Here is a 20,006-nt window from a genome sequence, read left to right on the forward strand (position 1 = left end):
TTGAGGTGGATGCTGAAGGCGTCCGGTGGGAGAGCTTGTCGAGAGCGGTTTCCCGCTGGTGCAGTTGGTCCACCAACTGCTCGACCTTCTCACCAAGAATGTTATCCCCCCGGCAAGGGACATCTGCCAGTCTTTGTTGGGTGAGGTTGTCCAGGTCAGAGGCACGCAGCCAGGAGAGTCTGCGCATCACTATACCTTGGGCCGCAGCTCGGGATGCCACATCACAGGTGTCATAGATACCCCTGGACAGGAATTTTCTGCACGCCTTCAGCTGCCTAACCACCTCCTGAAAAGGCCTGGACTGCTCCGGAGGGAGCTTGTCGACCAGGTCCGCCAGTTGCTTCACATTGTTCCGCATGTGAATGCTCGTGTAGAGCTGGTATGACTGGATGCGGGTCAAGAGCATGGAAGATTGGTAGGCCTTCCTCCCAAACGAGTCCAGAGTGCGAGACTCCCGCCCAGGGGGCGCCGAGGCGGTATCCCTCGAACTCCGTGCTCTCTTGAGAGCAGAGTCCACGACCGCCGAGTCATGAGGCAATTGGGGCCGCATCAACTCTGGGTCAGAGTGGATCCTGTATTGGGACTCCGCTTTCTTGGGGATGGTGGGATTAGATAATGGCTTCAGCCAGTTCTGAAGCAGTGTCTCTTTGAGGACATTGTGCAACGGCACCGTGGAAGACTCTCTAGGTGGTGATGGATAGTCGAGGACCTCGTGCATCTCAGCCCTCAGCTCATCCACAGAGACCACAGGGAAGGGAATGCAAATAGACATGTCCCTGACGAAGGAGGCAAAGGAGAGGCTCTCAGGTGGTGAGAGCTTCATCTCCGGTGAAGGAGTGGGGTCGGAGGGAAGGCCCTCAGACTCCTCTGAGGAGAAATATTTGGGGTCCTCCTCCTCCCCCCACGAGGCCTCTTCCTCGGTGTCGGACATGAGCTCTTGCAGCTCTGACCTAAACCGGGCCCGTCTTGACTGCGAGGAACCACGTCCTCGATGATGGCGTCGAGCGGTGGACTCCCGCATCGGCGGGGATGAAGCTCCATCGACGTCGACGGGGATTCCACCTGCGTGGCGGTCGACACCGGTGCCGCAAGCGGCGTCGGAGGCCTCGGCATCGGGCTGGAGCACACCGGCGCCTCCATCAAAGCCTGGCGCATCAGCCCTTCCATAATCCCAGGAAGGATGGCTCGGAGGCACTCGTCAAGGTCCGCTGCCGGGAAAGGCAGGGGGGCCGGTGCAGGTGTCGGTACCGGAAGCTGCTCGGGTCCAGGAGACGGTACCGAAGCACCCATGGGCTGACGCAGTGACACCTCTTTGACCGAGGGGGAACGCTCCTCTCGGCACTGCCGCTTCCTCGGCGTCGAATCATCTCTGGAGGTGCCGGAGCTGGTGGTCCCATGAGCCGTGGGCGACCGATGCCGGTGCTTTTTCGGTTTCTTACGGTGCCCGTCATCGGCGTTGGGTGGCAGAGTTGAAGAGGAGGTAGAACCCCCCCGGCCTCGAGGAATCGGGTCTGACAGGGTTCGGTCCCGATGGCCCTAAGTAGAGGGAGTGGCCGGGGCCGATTGCCCGCGCGGCCGCTCACCCTTGCAGTCGCCGGCGGGCCAACGGTACCTACTCCTGGGGTCGATGCCATCGTCGGTGCCGATTTCGTCGACATCGGTACCGGTACCGAAGATCCGGCCGTCGACACCGATGCCGTCGACGTCGAGGGGCCGGCGCAAGTTCCAAAAAGACGGTACCGTAGAACTTGTCTCGCCACCTGTGTCTGCTTCCGCAAGCCGAGACACAAGGTGCACGTCTTGGTATTATGCTCCGGCCCAAGTCACTGGAGACACCAAGCGTGGGTATCGGTTTGTGAGATCTGCCGGCCGCACCGACCACACTTCTTGAATCCGCTCGGGACCTTCGAGGACATCGACGAAAAAATCGCGTCGGCGAAATCAAAGTCGTCTATGGTGGCGGTGAAAAGCACACCTGAAAAGAAAAACGACCGTGCGCTAAAGACGACGAGGGGTCAACTTCTTTTTTTTTTTTTAGGGAAAAAACGAAGCGCAAACACGCACAAAGAGAAAAACCTCGAAGAAAAACTCCGGTTTCCGGGGCTGACAGAGAGAGAGACGACAACACGTCTCTCTCCAGCGCGGAATCGGAAAAAAACTGAGTGGGAACGGTCGCGCACGGGCAGGAAGACGGCCGCACCTGCGCGGTTGGCGTGCCCTGTGTGCAGGACCGCCAGCAAAGTTTTGTTCCGGTTGGTGGGGGCTGCTGTGGACGTCAACCCAGTCGTGAGAACAAGCAGCCTGCTTGTCCTCGGAGAAAAGATGCGACAGTAGAAAAGAAAGCAATGAAAACAACAGTCTTAGCAAATCACTTCTTACCAACACAGAAGGAAGCGAGACTAAACAAAAAACTAAACAGAAGATAAACATGCCACTGAAATGTAGATGGAAAGCGTTGACCATAAATGCTCGCAGTCTAAGCAATAAAGTTCATGACCTGCAAGTCCTGATGTTAGAGGCAGACTTTGACGTTGTTGCAGTCAAGGAGACATGGCTCAATGGTTCCCATGAATGGGATGCAAACATACCAGGCTATAATCTATTTAGGAAAGATAGAGATGGTCATAAAGGTGGAGGAGTAGCTCCGTATGTGAGAAATGATATTGCAGCAACTGAAATGACAGGGGCCTGGGAAAAGGAAGAAGCAATATGGATCACCTTAAAAAGAGATGATGGAACCTCTGTCCACGTGGGTGTTTGTCTACAGACCTCCGACACAATCGGAGGAACTAGATAAAGATCTGATCACAGATATTCAAAAGTTGGGAAAGAAGAGAGAGGTGCTGTTGCTGGGAGATTTCAATCTGCTGGATGTAGATTGGAAGGTTCCATCTGCGGAATCGGAAAGGAGTAGAGAGATCATGGATGCTTTTCAAAGTGCTATGCTCAGACAAATGGTGACGGAACCCATGAGGGAGGGAGCGACGCTGGATCTGGTGCTCACAAATGGGGATAGTGTGTCAAATATCCGAGTGGGTGCCCACCTGAGCAGCAGTGACCAAACAGTTTGGTTTGATATAACATCTGAAGTGGAGGGCGGCCACTCAAAACTCAAAGTCCTGGATTTCAAGCATGCTGACTTTAGTAAAATGGGGGAATACCTGAGGAAGGAGCTGATGGGCTGGGAAGATATACGAGAAGTGGAAGGACAGTGGTCCAAGCTGAAAGAAGCTATAACTATGGCCACAAACCTTTATGTAAGGAGAGTAAATAAAAGCAAGAGAAAAAGGAAACCGATATGGTTCTTCAGGCAAGTGGCTGAGAAAATAAAGGCTAAAGAGTTGGCGTTCATGAAATATATGAAAACTCAAGAAGAACACGGAGAGGAATACCAGATGAAACTGAAAGAAGCCAAGAGAGAAAAACGTCTGGCGAAAGTGCAAGCGGAAGAACAAATGGCTAGAAATGTAAGGAGGGGCAACAAAAATTTCTTCAGGTATATTAGTGAAAGGAGGAAGACTAAAAAGGGAATTGTGAGACTGAAAAATGCTGCGAACCACTATGTAGATAATGATGAAGAAAAAGCAAAATTTGCTAAACAGATACTTTTGTTCTGTTTTCACAGAAGAAAATGCTGAAGAAGGACCCCAATTGACTGGCAAAAGTACATATGAGAATGGAGTGGATATAGCATCGTTCACAGAAATAAATTTCATTGCAGTAGTCTAAATGGCTTAGTACCATTGATTGTATCAGGTTGCGAAATATTTCGCTCAGGAAGAATTGTTTTACATGTTTGAGTGGAACATTTTCTTTGTTGTGGATTTCACTTGGCTCTCTAGTGTTAGGTTGCGGTCCATTGTAACGCCGAGGATTTTCAGGCTGTCTGAGATAGGGAGGGTGTGATCTGGGGTGTTGATGATTGTGGGGTTGTCCGCGCTGTGTTGGGATGAGAGGATGAGACAGTGTGTTTTTTCTTTGTTGAGTTTTAGTTGAAATGCATTTGTCCATGATGTGCAAGCTGTTCTTGATTTCGTTGGTGATTTCTGTCAGTTTAGATTTGTAAGGAATGTATATTGTAACATTGTCTGCATATATGAAGGGGTTAAGGCCTTGGTTGGATAAGGACTTGGCTGTTGGGGGTCATCATTAGATTGAAGAGGATCGGTGATAGTGGTGAACAAGCCGGATCAGTAGACAAGTCCACCACATGTGAAGAAAAACCTCCAGCAGTAGGGACTTATCCAATTATCCCAACTATTAAGGAGACTGGGAGTAGTATACACATGCAGTAAAATCTTTACCTGCACGGAGAATAAAGACAGCAAAATAGATCCCTAAAAGGTATACTCTCGAATCTCTTTCCAAAAATCAAGACTGCTTTTCTCCAAAGGTTTCTTTCCACTTCTGTACATAAAAATATTTATACAAATCAGCCAGAGCTTTGAACAGTCTTGTAATCCTCTTCTGCCCTCTACTCTTGGTGAATAACACCTGCTCCCATTGCCATGGAGAGTGTAATAAATGCACCTTACACTATGAGTATAGCATAGCAGCAAAGATGAAAGTATTGAAAAAAGTGAGGTATCATACAGTTCCTCAGCATTGACTTTCGGTTACAAAACATTGGTTGTCTAGAAAGAACTGTCTAAAGGAGCTCAGCTTTCCTGTCTCAAACTCCACTAACGCAAAAAAACTGAAGATGGTGCTGTGACAGGGGGCGGAGCTAGGAGATCGCATTCGCCAATCGCTAGTCATCACATGTATGCGCCTGGCATTTGGCGAATGCAACCTCCCAGTCCTGCCCACTGATGCAGCACCATCTTCAGTTTTATTTGAATTAGTGGAGTAGGATAGGTAGGTAGGCTGGCGTGGCACTAAACTCCTTCGGGAACCCCGCAGGACCTGCATCCATCACCGCAAACCTTGGGGGCATCCCCACGGGTTTCCCACAAACCCATTCCCATGCAGTTCTCTATGGCCAACTCAAGGTCAAAAGGCTCTACGGCAAGAGGAGCTCAAGTAGTCGTATACTGAAAAACAGTCGATGCTTCCCAAGCAAAGGAAGAGCTCAGAGGATCCAAAGGACAAAAATTGAAAAATGAAAAATAATTTGAAAAAATGAATAAACTGAACAAAATTAATACAGAGAAGAAAAATATGAAGAAAAAATATCCTGAAAAAGGGAAGGCACCTGTGCATGCACAGTGGGGGCACTGCCTCAAAGATTTAAAGTGACAGTGCACTTGGCAGAGTTCACACCGGGCTCTGTGGATTATGCCACCCATATATGAGAATACTATGTCTGCCTGTTCTCGGAGAATAATGGATTACTAAAATTTGCACACCTCTTGGATCCATTCTATCTGCCCAACCATTCAACCTCTCCCCCAATACCTGTCCGTTTACACAATTCTGAATCCTGCTCTTTCATGTGAAGACCCTTGTACAACCCAAGTTTCCAAAACCTTTCATGTCTCTCAGGCCAGCCTCATCCTTCCTCCTCCGCTTTACAGCAGTGCCAGGTAAAATCTTCAAGGGAAGTAACAATGATGATCATTTCTGCTCTGCTTGCTACAAAGACTCACAATGGGGCTGGGAAAACTGCAGCTCTATCATGGTATACAAATCCAGAGAAAAACAGCGTACACTATGGCTGTACAAGTGAAATTTACAAACATGTGAATATAAGGATGCACTCTTTATTGCTTCAAATGAGTATACACAAGATAATAGTTTCAAAAATAACAAAAGCAACTGATGATGCTTGAACTAGGATTGAGAAACAAGATAATAATCCATTTGCCCTAACAGAAAAATAAAGTTTTATGCTTACCTCTATGCTCATATGAAAATGCTTACGTCTATGTGTGTTGTAGAAAATTTATAATGTCCACAAAACATAAAAGAAAACAAACTGCCTTAAGTGAAAAGTAGTCATTCAATATAACATATGGATTGGCCGCTGTCGTGGACAGGATGCTGGGCTCGATGGACCCTTGGTCTTTTCCCAGTGTGGCATTACTTATGTACTTATAAAATCTGCATACAATAATGGAATACAGCTAAAGTGATAAAGGTTAAGAGAAATCTACTTACCCCACCCACACTGTTTTCTCGTCCACTCATGCTCTGTAGGACAGCTTTGTCTAGACCCAGCTTCAGACTTGCTCTGTCAAACATCTCTCTTTCATACGAGTTTCGAGTTATCAATCTGTAAACTTTTACTGCTTTGTTTTGACCAATCCTGTGACACCGAGCTTGGGCCTTTAAACGGAATAAAAATAATTAATTATATTTTGGGGCTAGACATTTTAAAAAGTGCCATGACAGTCAAAGTAAACAATCTTTTTATGCTACTTTGGAGTGTCTTAATATTTACTATTCTTGACAGTACACAATATTTCTAGAAATAAAAGAATGTTCAGAAGGATAATTAGCAAAATTATTTCACATGAAACCTCAGTGCTCAACTGACCAAGCAAACAAGAAAAATCAAGCGTTATGGAAACATTAAAACCCACAGATGTAACCGATGTAAGACAGTGTAAGGGAGAACAATTATTCAGATATTTTGGTGATGTCACCACACAATAACAGATTCCTGAAAACGACAAGCTGCCAACATGGGCCATGTTTTACCATCTGCTGCTTCAGGGTGAGGTCCTACAATGACACATGATAAAGTACGTTAATGTACTTCCAAATGCTAAAACACTGTAGCATAAGCCACATATTATATCCAAAGTTCGCCTTCATATAATGTTTTCAAAATGGCGATCCAAACAAATTCTTCATTTAAGTAATGCCACATGGTACAAGAAAGCCAATCAGAGTGTTAGTTTCACAATCATGAAATCCAATCACAATGTGTTCGTTTCACAATAATGAATTCTAGTCCAATTATAAATTCAACCCCTTAAGATGTACCATGTCCAAAGCATATATCCATCATCATTGTTTCTTATAATTTAACAAATCTTGTAAAGAGCCACCCTCCTTCCCTATCTCCACTTTATCAATGATGCTCCAGCGAATATCAGTAACCAAATGCGGTTTCTCAGTCCAATGAGACAAGTGAGGCCCCCACCAACAAGTTTTTGATAAGAGATTTGTGTTCATTCAATCTTATCTTTATGGGTCTAGATGATCTGCCTATATAAGTTAGGTCGCAAGGACAAACAATCATGTAAATTACGTTAGAACTATCACAAGAAGTATTAAAACTCAAGCTGATTTTCCTTAAAAGTCTTTGGAATAACTGATGCCCCTCAATAGTAGAGATGCACTACTGGCAATGGCCACATATGGATACAATAGGTGACTTATGCCACAGCGGTTTTATTTATTTATTTACTGGGATTTATTAACTACCTTTATGAAGAGATTCACCCAAGGTGGTGTTTTAGCATTTGGAATTTTTTTTTTTTGCTAGCAGACAGCGAAACATGACCCATGTTGGCGGCGTGTCCTAACAGAGATAAGTACAATCACAAGTAGTTGAATTTTGTAATTGAAGATAATCATTTTTTATTAATATATATAAAAATATAAATACCATAAAAAGGTTAATGTGCAATAAAGTTTAAATGGATCGGTGAGGAGGCAGGTGAGCCACAGGTTGAGTATAGACCGTGTAAAATGAGTCGCCACTGAGGTCCGAATGAGCTGGTGGCTTTAAGTAACTCATGGGTGCTGAGCATGTTTTATTCATTATTTGAGTGGCCCTCCACCATTTTGAAGTACAACATTGACTCTAAAGGAATGAATCAACACAGTCATTTACCCTAGTTAAAATGTAGTGAACATAGTCAAGTAGTTAGTTACCCTAATGATACTACCTTAGCACAGTCAGAAACAGTGATTAGCGAGACTGTATCTATGTGAAGTGCACATTTGTATTCTTCTTTTTTTTCTTTTTTTAACAAAAAATAGGCTACATCAATGATTCAATGGTATTTTTATTATTTTTGCTAAATTAGGAAGTTGTGAATAATTATGAACCTAAATGATTTGCAGATTTTAGCCTATGTTGAGTAGGACCGACTACTGAAAGGCACTGTATTTAGGAATAACTAAGGTTCTTATTAAGAAGTCACCAGCTCCTTTAGAATACAGCAGCTACGCTTATAGTTGGAGCAAAAGCACATGATCATGCGACTCACATTCCATATAGGCTACCCTAGTTACCCATTGAATGGAGAATTAAATATAAGGTATCGACTATAAACTTTAAATCCTATTGTCAGATGGCCCCTCAATCTTTATATGCCTACACAAGCTTTGCAGTCATCCCAACAATATTTGTTGGAAGTGCCTATAGTCACCAAAAGGGTGGCTTTTAGTTGTGGTGCTCTAGGGATGTTTATTAAAAATTTGCTAAACTGCTCTCACTGGCAGACAGAACTAAGCAGTGTACAGGCTACAAAATTAAGAAAAAAAGAAAAGAACTCAATTAATAGGAAAGAAACAAACATTAAAAACAGAGAGGCAAAGGAAAACTAAAGATAACATAAAAGGCAATTTACATGCCAGCCCAAATTAGTCAGGACTTCCATAGGCTTGTTAGGTTTTCAACTCTGACAAAGTTTTTAAATTTAAGAATACTACGGATGTAGCGATAGACCATTCCAGATATGTGGTGCATGAAAGAAAAAAGAACTACGTCAGGTCAATTCGTAGTGTGCAAGTCTTGGACCAGAAATGATGAGACGATGGTCATTCAAGGAACACAAAATTTGGGTTGGGATATAAGGAATAGTGAGGTTGATTAAGTATTCCAGGTAGCCAAAATGGTGAGCTTTAAAAATCAATACTGCTATTTTGTAAATGACCCTTTGGTTCCACAGGCAGCCAATGATATTAATAGAGATGTAGTATGATCCGTTTGATGTGCACAACAGAGCAATCTAATAGCCGTATTTTGAAGAGCCTGCAATTTCTTTAGGGAGGAATGTGGTAGTCCCGCATAGATTACAATGCAGTAACCCAGGCGGGACATGAAGAATGAAAGAAGTAAATCAAATCTAGTCGGATCAAATAAATAATGAATACTGCGCAAATGCCAAAAGATAAAGAAACCGATTTTTGATAGATGAGAAATCTGTGGAACAAAATAAAGTGAACAGTCCAGTATGATTCCCAAAACAACAAAAACTTGAGACAGGGCTAATGCGAGTTCCAAAAAGTGGTAGCTGAGAAGAGGGAGGAGTCACAGACCCAGATAACCAACAAGCAACCATCTTATCTTTGTTAAGTACTAATTTATGTTCTAATAACCATCTGGAGATTTAATCTAGACATAAATGAAGTGGATCAAGGGGGGGGGGGGGGGGGGGGAGAGGATTAGTTGGGTATAGAAGGAGGATATCATCTGCATAAAAGTATGCAGAGATACCAGAAGCTTGAATTAGGGAGGCAAGAAGGCTCAGAGATAGATTGAAAAGGAGTGAAGAGAGCATGGAACCCTGGGGGACACCACATTGTAGTTCCTTCTTACCTAAGTCGGAGTTTAGTGTAGAAACCTTAAAAGAATGATGGGCCAGAAAAGAGAACCAGGAAAGTACGACCCTGGATATCCCTAACAGAGATAAGTGAGAAAGGAGCAAACAGTGATCAACTAAGTCAAATGTCACAGAAAGGTCTAGCCAAAACTATATTGTGCCATTCAAGATGACCGTGAACTTCACTGAGAAGAGCTGTAATGACTGTTTTAGTGGCAAAAACCAGATTTCCGGTTTTGAAGTGCTGAAGCCCTATCAGTAAAAGATGTCAGCTGAAGTACATAAGTAATGCCACACTGGGAAAAGACCAAGGGTCCATCGAGCCCAGCGTCCTGTCCACGACAGCGGCCAATCCAGGCCAAGGGCACCTGGCAAGCTTCCCAAACGTACAAACATTCTATACATGTTATTCTCGGAATTGTGGATTTTTCCCAAGTCCATTTAGTAGCGGTTTATGGACTTGTCCTTTAGGAAACTGCCTAACCCCTTTTTAAACTCTGCCAAGCTAACCGCCTTCACCACGTTCGCCGGCAACGAATTCCAGAGTTTAATTAAGCGTTGGGTGAAGAAACATTTTCTCCGATTTGTTTTAAATTTACTACACTGTAGTTTCATCGCATGCCCCCTAGTCCTAGTATTTTTGGAAAGCGTGAACAGACGCTTCACATCCACCTGTGCCACTCCACTCATTATTTTATATACCTCTATCATGTCTCCCCTCAGCCGTCTCTTCTCCAAGCTGAAAAGCCCTAGCCTCCTTAGACTTTCTTCATAGGGAAGTCGTCCCATCCCCGCTATCATTTTAGTCGCCCTTCGCTGCACCTTTTCCAATTCCATTATATCTTTCCTGAGATGCAGTGACCAGAATTGAACACAATACTCAAGGTGCGGTCGCACCATGGAGTGATATAACGGCATTATAACATCCTCACACCTGTTTTCCATACCTTTCCTAATAATACCCGACATTCTATTCGCTTTCCGAGCTGCAGCAGCACACAGAGCAGAAGGTTTCAGTGTATTATCGACGACGACACCCAGATCCCTTTCTTGGTCCGTAACTCCTAACATGGAACCTTGCATGACGTAGCTATAATTCGGGTTCTGTTTTCCCACATGCATCACCTTGCACTTGCTCACATTAAACGTCATCTGCCATTTAGCCGCCCAGTCTCCCAATCTCGTAAGGTCCTTCTGTAATTTTTCACAATCCTGTCGTGAGTTAATGACTTTGAATAACTTTGTGACATCAGCAAATTTAATTACCTCGCTAGTTACTCCCATCTCTAAATCATTTATAAATATATTAAAAAAGCAGTGGTCCTAGCACAGACCCCCTGAGGAACCCCACTAACTACCCTTCTCCATTGTGAATACTGCCCATTTAACCCCACTCTCTGTTTCCTATCCTTCAACCTGTTTTTAATCCATAATAGGACTTTTCCTCCTATCCCATGACCCTCTTTCATGAGGTACCTTGTCAAACGCCTTTTGAAAATCCAGATACACAATATCAACCGGCTCCCCTTTGTCCTGAAGAAAAACTATCTTTAACACCTTGGACATATAACATAGGTTAGAAACAGGGCAACAGTGATTCAAAACTGAGGGATCAGAAGATGATTTCTTCAAAACTGGACGAACTATAGCTGACTTCCAAACATCAGGAAATTGACCAGTCGATAAACTAAGATTGATTATGGAGAGGAGGGGTGGAAATAAACATAGTTCTGAAACCCGAAGCCAAGACGAAGGAAAAGGGTCAATAGTACAGTATGTGGATCTCACTGTGGTCATTACCTTCTTCACTGATGACAGTGTTTAGATTTGGAAGTTAAGCCGGTCACAGGAGAGACATCTACAGCCTTCTGATAGAGAAGTGGAGAACCAGAACTTGATTGTGCAGGAGTGGGCAGAAATGATAATGAATTTTGTAGTTTCTCAATTTTATCTACAAAAAACTTATTGCCATTGTCTATATGTGAAGACAAATTCATTGTTTTATTGCTATCTTAAAACTTGGATGTTTCAATAGGTTTTTCAATAGTTATAGTTTGCTACATTTAACATACCGCTCTATATGGGAAAATTAGGTTCTTACCATGATAATTTTCTTTCCTTTAGTCATAGCAGATGCAGCCATTACGTATGGGTTGTGTCCATCAACCAGCAGGGGGAGATAGAGAGCACTCAACTTTTCTCAGTGCCTCATGGCCAGCTAGCTCCACTGCCTCTTCAGTATTTGAAGCTTCCAAAGCAGTATGGCAAAACGCAATGGGAATAACATGAACTTTCCTCACAGCGAACGATGGCACCTTAACAAGGGCATGAACTCAAAAAAGGAGGGAATGAACTCATCCTCCTGGAGGGAATAAACTCGTCCTCGACTTTGTATAAACGGAGGGAATACTTGCATCCTCCTGGAGGGAATAAACTCATCCTCCCAAAACATGAACTGGAGGGAATTAACTCATCCTCCTATAACTGAAACAAGAATCCTGAAGACTGTTTTCCGACTCCCCAAGGAAGGAATATAACTTCAGGAAACAAGAACAGCACCTAAAATCAGAATCACTGCAATACAGACAATCATACAGGGAGGGCTCATGGCTTCATCTACTATGACTAAAGGAAAGAAAATTATCATGGTAAGAACCTAATTTTCCCTTCCTTGTCATCAAGCAGATGAAGCCATTACGTATGGGATGTAACAAAGCAATCCCTAAATAGGGTGGGAACAATCCACACCACGCGCTAGCACCTGTGCTCCAAAACGCGCATCCCTTCTGGCAGCCACATCCAGCCTGTAATGTCAGGCGAAAGAGAGCTTAGAAGCCCATGTTGCAGCACTGCAAATCTCATGAAGAGATAGTGCTCCAGTTTTCGCCCAGGAAGAGGAAATCGCTCTTGTGGAATGTGCCTTAAAGGCTTCAGGCGGAGCCCGGCCAGACAGCAGATATGCTGAAAAGATAGCTTCTTTGAGCCAACGGGCAATAGTGGCTTTAGACGCTGAAGACCATCTGCGAGGACCTGCAAACAGCACAAAAAGATGATCAGAGGTCCTGAAAGAATTTGTAATTCGCAGATTCTGCAACAGAGTCCTGCGCACATCCAAAAGGTGCAACTGCCCAAATGAACCTGGAAACTCCTACTCAACAAAGGAGGGAAGAAAAACAGGCTGGTTTAGGTGAAACGATGAAACCACCTTAGGCATGAAGGAAGGCACGGTCCGAACCGTGACCCCTGACTCTGAGAATTGCAGAAAAGGGTCTCTACAGGACAGCGCCTGGAGCTCTGACACCTGTCTCGCCGAAGTAATGGCCACTAAAAAGACGGCCTTCAGTGTCAAATCTTTCTCTGAAGCACGCCGAAGCGGTTCAAAGGGAGCCACCTGAAGGGCCTTCAATACTAACCCCAGGTTCCAAGCTGGACAAGGTGCCCGCACGGGAGGACAGAGCCGAAGCACCCCTCTAAGAAACCATGCCACATCTGGATGAGCAGCTAAGGACACGCCTTCAACCTTGCCACGCAGGGAGGTCAATGCTGCCACTTGCACCCGCAGGGAATTATAGGCCAAGCCTTTGTGTACACCATCCTGCAAAAAGTCCAGAATCGGCGAGACAGGAGCCCGCAACGGAGAAAGCGCTCTTGAAACACACCAGACTTCAAACTGGTGCCAAATCCTGGCATAAGCCACGGAAGTGGAGTGCTTACGGGCCTGTAGGAGAGTGGAAATTACCTTGAGTAGCCTTTATCTCTCAATTGCGCCCTCTCAATCGCCATGCCATAAGACCAAAGCGGCAGGCGTCCTCCATGGCCACCGGACCCTGTGACAACAGGTGCGGAACCAGAGGTAACGGAAAGGGAGCCTCTAACAGCATCTGTCAGAGGTCCGCATACCAAGGCCCCCTGGGCCAATCTGGGGCGATGAGCACCACTTCTCCTGGATGCAGCCAAATCCGCAGGAGCACTCGCCCTAACAAGGGCCACGGAGGGAAGACATACAGCAAGCCCAGGGGCCAGGGTTGAGCCAAGGCATCCAACCCGGCAGAGCAAGGATCCCTCATACTGCTGAAGAAGCACGGGACCTTGGCATTGGAACTGGTCACCATAAGATCCATCATTGGCTTGTCCCATTTGGCACATATCTGCAGGAATACATCGTCTGCTAGTTCCCACTCCGCTGGATCGATTTGATGCCTGCTTAGATAGTCGGCTTACATGTTGCTCTGACCTGCAATGTGAGCTGCTGACAGGGACTGTAGATGCAGCTCAGCCCAGTGGCAAATTTGTTCGGCCTGCGCGGCTAGAGCTCTGCACTGAGTGCCGCCTTGTCGATTTATGTAGGCCACTGTTGTCGTGATGTCCGACATCACTCGGACAGCCAATCCTTCCAGGGTCACTTGAAAGGCCAGAAGAGCCAGAAACACCGCTTTCAACTCCAGGCGGTTGATAGACCACTCCAACTCGTCGGGCGTCCACAGACCCTGGGGCATGCTTTCCCTGGCAATGTGCGCCCCAGCCCTTCAGGCTGGCATCTGTCACCACTAGACACCAATCGGGGAGCGCCAGCGGCATTCCCCGCCGCAACATGCTGTCCGAGAGCCACCACTCCATACTGAGGCGGGCCGCAGGGAGCCAAGAAAGTCTGCACTGATAATCCTGAGATACTGGAGACCATCGTTGAAGTAGAGAATACTGTAGAGGTCTCAGGTGCGCTCTCGCCCATGGCACCACTTCCAAGGTGGCTGTCATTGATCCCAACAGCTGGACAATGTCCCAAGCCTGCGGGCGGGGCATCCTCAGGAGCAGACGGACCTGATTCTGAAGCTTGCACCGCCTTTGTTTGGGAAGAAACACATAGCCCGAGGCTGTGTCGAACCTGGCCCCCAAATATTCTACAGATTGCGAGGGGGTCAGGTAACGTTTGGCCATATTGACAACCCAGCCCAGAGATTGAAGGACTGAAACCACTCTGGCTGTAGTTAGATGACTCTCTTTTTCTGAGACTGCTCTGATGAGCCAGTCGTCTAGGTACGGGTGAACCCGGATACCCTCTCGCCTGAGAAAGGCAGCTACTACCACCATTACCTTGGAGAAGGTTCAGGGAGCTGTGGCGAGGCCAAAAGGCAAGGCCCGAAACTGGAAATGTTTTCCCAACACCCCAAACCGCAGAAACTTCTGGTGCGGGGGCCAAATTGGTATGTGCAAGTAAGCTTCTTTCAGGTCCAGAGACGTGAGAAACTCTCCTGGCTGTACCGCCGCAATGACAGAGCGCAGGGTTTCCATGTGAAAATGCCGCACTCTTAAGGACTTGTTTAGCTCTTTTAAGTCCAGGATCGGGCGAAAAGGGTGCGCCACACTCAGAAGGGGAATTAACCCTTCTGCGTTTATCAGGAGGATAAGAAACAGGCAAAGCCAACTCCTAAAGACCAGGATCCACCGGGAGGGCAGTCAGAGGGTCCGAAGATCCCTGTGGAAGAGCTCTTTTAAGCATGTATGACCTATGCAGCATTAAAACAAAATCAGGGGAGAAAACCGCTCCCTGACTGCCCGGATCCTGCCCAGGGCTATCAACTCTATTATTAGCCTCACTCAGAGGACCCCCTCCCCCCCCCCGGATTCAGGGCTCTCCGTCGCAACGGAGGCAGCGCCATGTGGAAAATCCAAAATGTCGTCCGCTGCCAGTTCAGAGCGCGAAAGATCGCCGCTCGCCATGCTCGGGCCGGCTCTACCGTCTGTACAGTACGAATTACAGAGTCCCGCTGCTGATTTGCGCTTGCCACATTTAGAACAGCGCTTTACAGTCTCCGCAGCCATCGCCGAAAACGGCAGTAAAATTCAAAAATGGCGGTTCGCGCCAAAAACGTCCCGATCGCGGGCCCACCCCGGAGGAGTCAGAAAACACTCTTACCTCACTGGACAGAGTATCACAGTTCTGGTCCTGCAGAAGAATCTCAAGAAAAAAAAACCTCTTTTCCAAGATTGCTGCGCTAAAGCGCGACGCGACTTTAATTAATTAATTATTTATTTTTAATGCTGTGAGGAAAGCAGAGGCAAAAGAGGTAAATAAAAACACTCCGGAGGCTCAGATAAGTGGGAAAGGCAGGGAAAGGCGAACCAATGTGCCTGCATCCACTGAGTGGGAAAGGACAGAGAAAAGCAAGCTAATATGTCCACATCCACGGGGGCATGGGTAAGGCAGGGAAAGGGCTGACCTATGTGCCTTCAAAGTGATGCTGCTATAGCCTCTAACACCCCGGCTAACAACTGGCAAGCCAGGAGCCACCCCCAGGCAGAGTTTGATGGAGCTCGAAGAAGCTGCAGCCACCCTGCTTGGGGAGATAGAGAATACTGAAGAGGCAGTGGAGCTAGCTGGCCATGAGGCACTGAGAAAAGTTGAGTGCTCTCGCTGATTGATGGACACAACCCATACATAATGGCTTCATCTGCTTGATGACAAGGAATATTACAATATCAGAGCGGTTTACAATACATTTATTATTAAAAGAAACAACTGCAACAGGGTAAAATGCAGAAGTAGAAGCCGTGAAGACCTGCTTATAGAGCTATTTCTCAAATACTAGGAAGGTGGTCACCTAGGATTGTGTTTTATTATCAAACCTCTCATATAATAAAACAGATATCTGATTTATGTAGTGCCTTTATATTTTATTTGGTGTTTATATTATAAATTTATTTTAATTATGTAAACTGTCTATTGATTTGAAGACAGGTGGTATATCATATCAAACATATAAACGGCAAGTGACCGTACTCACTTGCAAATGCGCAGTACAGACTTCCCTCTCTGTCCCGCCCTCGCATCAAGACGTCATGACATCAGAGGGCGGAACAGAGAGGGAAACGGAGTCAAATTGTCGGACGCCGCCATTGCTGCCTGGAAAGGAACATCGCATGAAACAACCTCCACCCTCCCCCCACCATCCCCGCCGCTCCCGCCCCCCTCCGTATTGGGCCCCCTGCACTGACCTGACAGCGCCTCTCACCTCTGTGTGGAAGCGCTGCAGCAGCAGCAGAGCGATCTGCTGCTGCCTGTAGCGCTTTCACATGGAGGTGAGAGGCGCTGTCAGGTCAGTGCAGGGGGCCCGGCATGGAGGGGGGAGGGAGCGGTGGCGATGAGGGTAGCTGGACATGGGGGGAGGGGCAATGGTTGCTGGACTTGGGGTGAGAGCAGGGCACAGAGGTGGGTTGCTGGACATGGGGGAGGGGGGAAGATCGGTGGACGGGGTGAGGCCAGGGGAGAAAGGAGGGCTGCAATACTCGCCCGTTTTTACGGGCTTAACGGCTAGTATGAGAATAAAAGATGCTGTGGATAGAATTAAATACCATAGAACCCGCCAGACATATGGTCAGACAATAGCATCCCTTGTAGGCAACCCTACAATGCAAATATTATCAAGGGGTCCACCAATACAGGTTTCTCTGTGTTTTGTGAACGCCAAACTGGCAAGGTAGTACAAGAGAAGAGAAAGAGAAATATGTTGAATTTTAGATCAGTGGAATCAATTCCATTGTTTGTTAAGATTATGGAGGGTTGGCTTATGGAGCAGTTAGAGGATTATCTAAGTTCAATTTATTGCATTATTCACAAAGCGAATGCTACATACCTGTAGAAGGTATTCTCCGACGACAGCAGGCTGATTGTTCTCACTGATGGGTGACGTCCACGGTAGCCCCTCCAATCGGAACACTTTACTAGCAAAGGCCTTTGCTAGTACTCGCGCACCGCGCATGCGCGGCCGTCTTCCCGCCCGAACCGGCTCGTGTTCGTCAGTCCCATATGTAGCAAGACAAAACAAGGGAAGACACAACTCCAAAGGGGAGGCGGGCGGGTTTGTGAGAACAATCAGCCTGCTGTCCTCGGAGAATACCTTCTACAGGTATGTAGCATTCGCTTTCTCCGAGGACAAGCAGGCTGCTTGTTCTCACTGATGGGGTATCCCTAGCCACCAGGCTCACTCAAAACAACAAACATTGTCAATTGGGCCTCGCAACGGCGAGGACATAACTGAGATTGACCTAACAACTTATCCAACTAACAGAGTGTAGCCTGGAACAGAATAAAACATGGGCCTAGGGGGGTGGAGTTGGATTCTAAACCCCGAACAGATTCTGAAGCACTGACTGCCCGAACCGACTGTCACGTCGGGTATCCTGCTGCAGGCAGTAATGAGATGTGAATGTGTGGACAGATGACCACGTCACAGCTTTGCAGATCTCTTCAATAGTGGCTGACTTCAAGTGGGCCACTGACGCAGCCATGGCTCTGACATTATGAGCCGTGACATGACCTTCAAGAGCCAGCCCAGCCTGGGCGTAAGTGAAGGAAATGCAATCTGCTAGCCAATTGGATATGGTGCGTTTCCCCACAGCCACTCCCCTCCTGTTGGGATCAAAAGAAACAAACAATTGGGCGGACTGTCTGTTGGGCTGTGTCCGCTCCAGATAGAAGGCCAATGCTCTTTTGCAGTCCAATGTGTGCAGCTGACGTTCAGCAGGGCAGGAATGAGGACGGGGAAAGAATGTTGGCAAGACAATTGACTGGTTCAGATGGAACTCCGACACTACCTTTGGCAAGAACTTAGGGTGAGTGCGGAGGACTACTCTGTTATGATGAAATTTGGTGTAAGGGGCCTGGGCTACCAGGGCCTGAAGCTCACTGACTCTACGAGCTGAAGTAACTGCCACCAAGAAAATGACCTTCCAGGTCAAGTACTTCAGATGGCAGGAGTTCAGTGGCTCAAAAGGAGGTTTCATCAGCTGGGTGAGAACGACATTGAGATCCCATGACACTGTAGGAGGTTTGACGGGGGGCTTTGACAAAAGCAAACCTCTCATGAAGCGAACAACTAAAGGCTGTCCTGAGATCGGCTTACCTTCCACACGGTAATGGTATGCAATGATTGCGCTAAGGTGAACTCTTACAGAGTTGGTCTTGAGACCAGACTCAGACAAGTGCGGAAGGTATTCAAGCAGGGTCTGTGTAGGACAAGAGCGAGGATCTAGGGCCTTGCTGTCACACCAGACGGCAAACCTCCTCAATAGAAAGAAGTAACTCCTCTTAGTGGAATCTTTCCTGGAAGCAAGCAAGATGCGGGAGACACCCTCTGACAGACCCAAAGAGGCAAAGTCTACGCTCTCAACATCCAGGCCGTGAGAGCCAGAGACCGGAGGTTGGGATGCAGAAGCGCCCCTTCGTCCTGTGTGATGAGGGTCGGAAAACACTCCAATCTCCACGGTTCTTCGGAGGACAACTCCAGAAGAAGAGGGAACCAGATCTGACGCAGCCAAAAGGGAGCAATCAGAATCATGGTGCCTCGGTCCTGCTTGAGTTTCAACAAAGTCTTCCCCACCAGAGGTATGGGAGGATAAGCATACAGCAGACCTTCCCCCCCAGTCCAGGAGGAAGGCATCCGATGCCAGTCTGCCGGGGGCCTGAAGTCTGGAACAGAACTGAGGGACCTTGTGGTTAGCTCGAGATGCAAAGAGATCTACCAAGGGGGTGCCCCGCACCTGGAGGATCTGGCGCACTACTCGGGAGTTGAGCGACCACTCGTGAGGTTGCATAATCCTGCTCAACCTGTCGGCCAGACTGTTGTTTACGCCTGCCAGATATGTGGCTTGGAGCACCATGCCGTGATGGCGAGCCCAGAGCCACATGCTGACGGCTTCCTGACACAGGGGGCGAGATCCGGTGCCCCCCTGCTTGTTGATGTAAGACATGGCAACCTGGTTGTCTGTCTGAATTTGGATAATTTGGTGGGACAGCCGATCTCTGAAAGCCTTCAGAGCGTTCTAGACCGCTCGTAACTCCAGGAGATTGATCTGCAGATCGCGTTCCTGGAGGGACCAGCTTCCTTGGGTGTGAAGCCCATCGACATGAGCCCCCCACCCCAGGAGAGACGCATCCGTAGTCAGCACTTTTTGTGGCTGAGGAGTTTGGAAAGGGCATCCCAGAGTCAAATTGGACCAAATCGTCCACCAATACAGGGATTTGAGAAAACTTGTGGACAGGTGGATCACGTCTTCTAGATCCCCAGCAGCCTGAAACCACTGGGAAGCTAGGGTCCATTGAGCAGATCGCATGTGAAGGTGGGCCATGGGAGTCACATGAACTGTGGAGGCCATGTGGCCCAACAATCTCAACATCTGCCGAGCTGTGATCTGCTGGGACGCTCGCACCCGCGAGACGAGGGACAAGTTGTTGGCTCTCATCTCTGGGAGATAGGCACGAGCCGTCCGAGAATCCAGCAGAGCTCCTATGAATTCAAGTCTCTGTACTGGGAGAAGATGGGACTTTGGATAATTTATCACAAACCCCAGTAGCTCCAGGAGGCGAATAGTCATCTGCATGGACTGTAGAGCTCCTGCCTCGGATGTGTTCTTCACCAGCCAATCGTCGAGATAGGGGAACACGTGCACTCCCAGCCTGCGAAGCGCCGCTGCTACTACAGCCAAGCACTTCGTGAACACTCTGGG

General features: G+C 47.2%; 1 protein-coding gene across 5 annotated transcripts in view; it reads right to left on the minus strand.

The window, feature by feature from the left end:
* Nucleotides 1–20,006, minus strand: part of LOC115470793 (chromodomain-helicase-DNA-binding protein 9-like) — a 624,303-nt gene that overhangs the window by 241,813 nt on the left and 362,484 nt on the right. For all 5 annotated transcript variants that reach the window (XM_030204322.1, XM_030204321.1, XM_030204320.1 and 2 more), the window contains one exon: nucleotides 6,100–6,267. In XM_030204322.1, the coding sequence (XP_030060182.1) occupies nucleotides 6,100–6,267 (168 nt within the window). The remainder of the gene's footprint in view (nucleotides 1–6,099; nucleotides 6,268–20,006) is intronic.

Source organism: Microcaecilia unicolor, chromosome 5, assembly GCF_901765095.1.
Source record: "Microcaecilia unicolor chromosome 5, aMicUni1.1, whole genome shotgun sequence".
Lineage (NCBI taxonomy): Eukaryota > Metazoa > Chordata > Amphibia > Gymnophiona > Siphonopidae > Microcaecilia > Microcaecilia unicolor.